General features: G+C 51.9%; 2 protein-coding genes across 2 annotated transcripts in view; one reads left to right on the top strand and one right to left on the bottom strand.

The window, feature by feature from the left end:
* Positions 1 to 2,520, top strand: part of fbxo3 (F-box protein 3) — an 8,699-nt gene extending 6,179 nt beyond the window's left edge. The window contains exons 10-11 of the mRNA XM_008300368.1: positions 147 to 229; positions 435 to 2,520. Coding sequence (XP_008298590.1) covers positions 147 to 229; positions 435 to 581 — 230 coding nt within the window. The 3' untranslated portion in view covers positions 582 to 2,520. The remainder of the gene's footprint in view (positions 1 to 146; positions 230 to 434) is intronic.
* A 596-nt stretch (positions 2,521 to 3,116) lies between these two features.
* Positions 3,117 to 5,396, bottom strand: LOC103371127 (myeloid zinc finger 1-like; the record flags this gene model as incomplete). Its single annotated transcript, XM_008300355.1, has 3 exons — positions 5,277 to 5,396; positions 3,574 to 4,295; positions 3,117 to 3,400 (listed from the first exon to the last, which is right to left on the bottom strand). Coding segments are annotated over exons 2-3 (1,005 nt in total), but the record flags the coding sequence as incomplete, so codon positions are not given.
* Between the last annotated feature and the right edge of the window lie 312 nt (positions 5,397 to 5,708).

Here is a 5,708-nt window from a genome sequence, read left to right as displayed (position 1 = left end):
GGGCAACAAAGAGACACGACGGGGCTACAAAGAGACAAAACAGGGCTACAAAGAGACACGACAGGGCTATGAAGAGACAAAACAGGGCTACAAAGAGACACTGACACCTCTGTTTTGTTGACGCTCTCGTGTTGTTTCTCTGGCAGCCAACAAAGAGGAAGTTTTCCACGTGGCCATCCCTCGCTTCCACATGGTGTGTCCCCCGTTCAGGGAGCCGGTGACTCGAACGGTAAACGTCTCAGCTCGATAGACGGGCTCATTTACATGCAGCGTAACTCACCTGTTTTACTTACGGTCCAGGTGTTCCAGTGACGGCTGTGTGCAGTGACTGTTAGCATGTTAGCTGTCACCACAGTTTGATTCTAACAACGGCAGACACAAACCCATTAGACGCTGTTTTCAGCTCACATCAACTGTCTCCTGTGTCTCTGCAGCAGAAGGCGTCGGCCAGCTACAGCGCTCGCTTCGACGACCACGATGACGACGGCGAGTACTGCGATGGAGACGGCGACGACTTTGGCGACCTGAGAGGAATCAACATGGCCGCCTTGGAGGGAGCGTGGTGCCCTCGACACATCTGAGCTACGACCCCCTGCAGCCGGGGCTTATGGGACGCACTGGGCGGAGCCATGCAGGGACAGAATCAACTTCCAGCTGCCAAGCAAACAAACGCTGTTTTATAGAAAACGTCTTTTCTGTTTGTTGTTTATGTCGCGACACTGTTGGATGAGCTCGGACGGCGGCGCTCCCTTCCACGTTTTCAGTTTTCTCAAACAACAGGGACGCAAAGGAAGCCTCGCCGGCTGCTGCAGCGTTAGAAATAAAGTCGGGAGTCGGCTTCAGTCGACATTTAGTTGCACGGCTGCAGAGGAGCTCATCAAAGAGCCGAGCTTCCTCCAGCAGGAGATCCTTCAAACAAACATGCGTGTTTTCTGGCTGCAGGAGCTTCAGGCGGATGAACTGGTGTTCATCAGCAGCTAGACAGAGGGATGGAGCTGGACCTGACGTAGAGCTGCAGCTACTGATGACTTCCACCAGCAGGTGGACGACAGGCCTGCACCATGTCACCGACATGTCAGATGATTCTGAAGTTAACAGTTTGCTGCTGAGTAGAGCAGAGTTTAAAGGTCACAGTTTATCGTCGTGTCCTTCACCTGCAGGACGACACACTTTATTCACAATATTAAACTGTCAGGACCGTGTTCTCGTGGTGGTCCTGGTCAGCTGTTTAGTTGCTCACTGATCTTCTGGATCCTTTCAGCCAGATGTTTCTCCTCCTCTGTTCAGTTCTACACTGTGAAGCCATTTTGGGCCATTTTTACTTGTTTAGGTCAAATTGTGAGTCAGTTACTTACAGTCATTTTGGACCGGTTCTGAGTCATTCGGGGGCTGACTTTGGTAATGCTGGATCAGTGTTACTCAGAATTTGGACTCAGTACAGTTTAGCTGGATTCCTTTTGGCTGCTCTGAGTTCCTGCTGATTCATTTACGAGATTAATTGACAGCTGATAGAGTCCAGAATCATTTGACATGTCGGGTGACGTTCGTCCATCAGTCAGACATCAGGAGCTTGTTCTGTTCCACAACAGAAGAAACGGACGAGCAAACCCTCAAACCTGACTCTCGACAGGGAATTTTGCTCAAATGATTCATGATAAAAATAATTTAAAATATTTATCGTCTGGTGTTTTCAGCCCAGGCAGGATTCAGTTCTCGTCGCCCCCCAGTGGATAGATGTGGTGTTGCAGCTGTTGTAAAAAGCTCAGAATCATTCACAGCAAAGACGCCGTCAGAATTATGGGGAATTTTTATTTGACCAACAGGTTTCTTTAAGCTAATGATAAATGTGAACTATTTCTGTGGTTTCTGTGGATTACGAAGCGACGCCAAGCTGACTACAGAGACACAGAACCAGAAGAAAAAGACCAGCAACCATGACGAGATGCAAAAAAGGCAACTTCAGAGATGGATGAATCCACGATGACTCGACACAACGGCACTACAGAGTCGTACAGCTGTTACAGAAATGGAAAAAAAACACAAGAAACTATAAAAGACCAAAAAACAAATACTACTAGAAACTGTTGCAGCAAACCTGCTGGTCAAATACAAACTCGTCATCAAGCTAAACTTCACTACAAGGTCTGAGCAAAGATCCAAAAGACTTTTGTTGCTTCCAGCTTCTTAGTTTTGAAGCTCTGGCGTCTCAAACCACGACGTTTGTAACTGATGGTGTGAGGATGCAGGCGCTGGTGGCGTGGGTTTATTCAGGTGCAGCGGCTAACGCCAGCTTCAGGTTGTCGCAGTGGGAAACTTGTGTTGCTTCTTGTGTTGCCTGCCGGCCCACGAGGCGGGCGCAGTGTGAATATCTGGAAGAGCTGCAGGGTTGATTTAGTTTTGAGTGTTTCCGGCTCCTGTTTTGTGTTGTTTTCTTAAACTTGGTATCATGAAGCAGATTTCCTTCTGAGGCGGGTTTGTTTTGTATGTTTGGACTAAATAAATGACAGATATTCATGCAGACTCACTGCTTCCTGTTGTGTTGAAGGTCTCGCTGGCAGAAGGTTCAGCCTGAACTCAGTCTGGCTGCTGTGTCTAAAATCTGTCGCTTTCCAGCAGATCGCCGTAGAGCCGGCTGGACGGACGCCTTCTCTCCACCGGGTTTCAGTCTGCTGCATGAAGGCCAGTTTCTACATTAAACACTTCAGATGTCAACACAGGAGATGTTTTCACCGACAAGAAGTCGCCACACGACGGCGAGGAGACGGCGCGCGACGACAAACACGTGTGATGTGACCACAAAGAGACACAACAAGACACAAATAGAGAACAGACACCAGAGAACTACTCAAAGATGCACAAACACAAACTCCCCCAAAAGGGTTTATTTTTAATATTTAACAATCATCATTGACATTTAAAACACAGAGTTGGTGGATGTAGCTTCTCTACTTCCTGGACGTCCTCTGTCAGTCTTCGTCGTCGTCGTCGTCGTCCTCTTCCATCGGCCTCGTCGTCCTCCTCCGTTTTCTGCGTCCTCTCGTCTCCTTGCTGTCCTCGTCCTCATCCTCCTCGTGGTCCTCCTCCTCCCCTGCTGCTCCTGCTGCTCCTGCTCCTCCTGCTCCTCCTGCTGCTCCTGCTGCTCCTGCTCCTCCTCCTGCTCCTGCTGCTCCTGCTCCTCCGTCCTCCTCCTCGCGGGCGTTGCAGCGGCTGCAGTGCCTCCTGAAGCCTCCCAGGAAGTGGGACCTGAAGCAGCAGAAGGGGCAGGCGTAGCGTCCGGGCCGGTGGGCCGCCCTGACGTGCTGCTGCAGCCGGCTGGGCAGGAAGAAGCTGCGCTTGCAGTCCTTGCAGCTGTAGGGACGCTCGACGTCGTGGCAACGCACCACGTGACTGATGGCGAAACCTGCAACCAACACAACGGAGAACACTTCAACATGCGACCATGGAAACAGCAAAAGCTCACAACGAAGAGAGTCTTTGAAAAACAGCACAATCACAATAATGGTGATTTCAGTAAAGGTGACGGAGTCGGATATGAAACGACCACATGGAGCACCAGAGGGAGACGCGCCGTACCTTTCAGTTTGGTCTTCCAGCCACAGATCAGGCAGACGAAGCGGTTGGAGATGAATCGCACCACTTTGGCCGTGGCCTCCATCTCCTCCTTCAGCAGCTCGCCGCTCAGCCCGACCGCCGCCTCCTCCTCCTCCGCTGCTGCGCCGCCCTGCGTCTGATTGGTCACGACGGCGTCCCGTCTGACGGCCTGGGCGGCGTAGGCTTTGGGGATGTCGTGTTTGCGCACCACATGGTTGACGCCCAGCGCCTTGAGCTTGTTCCTCCAGCCGCAGATCAGGCAGCGGTAGCCGCCGCCGTCCGACATCAGCACGCTCTTCTCTCCGTCGTTCTCGGCCTTCACCTCCTCTTCCTCCTCCTCCTCCACCTCGCTGCTCCTCTTCCTCCTGCCGGTGTCCTTCCCCCCCTCGTCCTCCTCGTCCTCCTCGCCGTCACCATCGCGCTCGTCCGTGCAGTGCTTGGAGATGAGGTGCTTGTAGATCTTGGTGAAGTCCCGGCTGGTGTAGAAGCAGTCGCAGCAGTGGAAGAGCCGGGCGCCGCTCTGGTACATCAGGATGTTGCCGAGGCGACCGACCGCCACGCTGTCCAGGCAGACGGGGTGAGTCGCCGCCATGTGGGTCAGCTGGTGGGCGTGGCTCTTGGAGAAATGTCCACAGTGGGGGCACTGGAGGTGGGCCGCGACGCCGCCGCCCACCTCGCCGCGGGTGTGGATGATGACGGACATCCTGCAGAGAAACAGGTCGCTTTAATCACATCCTGAAGCTGCTGCGACAAAGAGACACAAGAACATCCATCATCTCTACACCTTCATCCTCACCAGGGTCATGGGGGGCGGAGCCTATCCCAGCTGACTCAGGGTGAAGGCAGGTTCACCTGGACAGGTAACCAGTCTATCACAGGGCTACACTTAGAGACAGACAACCAAGCACACTCACATTCACACCTACGGACAATTTACAATCACCAATTAACCTCAGCATGTTTCTGGACTGTGGGAGGAAGCCGGAGAACCCGGAGAGAACCCACGCTGCACGGGGAGAACATGGAGACTCCACGCAGGAAGATCCCGGGTGTCCTCACCGGGACGCCAACCGGCGACCTTCTTGCTGTGAGGCCACGGTGCTAACCACTGATCCACTCAAGATAATCAAGTTGATCCACTTTAGGTGCCGTTTTTCTAAATGTATCTGATTCTATTTTGAAACTAAAATCTCACAATAAGTGTGAAAACTTTCTGCTCTTCTTGGTTTATATATGAATGATGTCAGTCGTGTGGTTTCCAACCTGAATGACTGACTGAGCAGATTTCTGATGGACATATTTACTGATCATCAGTCAGTAATAACAGTGATAATAACAGTATTCATCCTGACTCAGAGCTTTGTGTGTCTAATAGACACTGTGGCAGCAAAACAGAGACTCTGGTGAACTTCATGATACTTTATTGACTCGATCACCATCTGACCATCCTTCATGTCACTCTATCTTGTTTCCAGCCGTCATCACATGACCTCCCGCTGACCAGACTCTGGACTTTGCTCTGACTCTAACGGCTCGGTTCGTGTCTCCGGTCCATTAACGGCTTCAGACGGAATCCCGGCTTTATTCCGGTGTAACGACACGCTTTGCTATCGGTGGAACAACGGACCGCAGCTAACAGGCTAACGAGCTAAGAAGCGCGGTTCCGACGCTCCGGTTCCGCCCACCTGCCTCGGTTTGTCCGTGCTGGAGCTCCGGGACCTGCGCAGGACTCAGAACCGGCTCTCTGGAGGAGTCTGGGACGTTTTAAACCTTCATGTTTGGACCGAACACATCGAGCTGCTTCCACCGGCGCACACGCCAACTTCCGTGTTTACCTCCAGCTCAGCCAATCGGCTCGCTGCAGCCGCCCGCCATGGACCAATCACAGCCGTGCTTCTAACCGCGATAACTATCGCGAGATCTGTGACGGTCTTCAGCGATTTCGTGGTTTTGTCGGTGCCGAAAGTGATGAAACAAAAAACAAATATAAATATTAGAATCAAATGTAGAAACAAACGTCCTCCTGTTTGTTTATTTCACTTCCGGTCTGCCAGAATTTACAACAACAAAAGCAGCTGATCCGTGACCCAGAAATCCTTCAGACATTCAGTAAACAC

This window comes from Stegastes partitus, unplaced genomic scaffold (genome assembly GCF_000690725.1).
Source record: "Stegastes partitus isolate 25-593 unplaced genomic scaffold, Stegastes_partitus-1.0.2 Scaffold1529, whole genome shotgun sequence".
NCBI classification, from domain to species: Eukaryota; Metazoa; Chordata; class Actinopteri; family Pomacentridae; genus Stegastes; species Stegastes partitus.
This window is presented reverse-complemented; position numbering and strand designations above follow the sequence as displayed.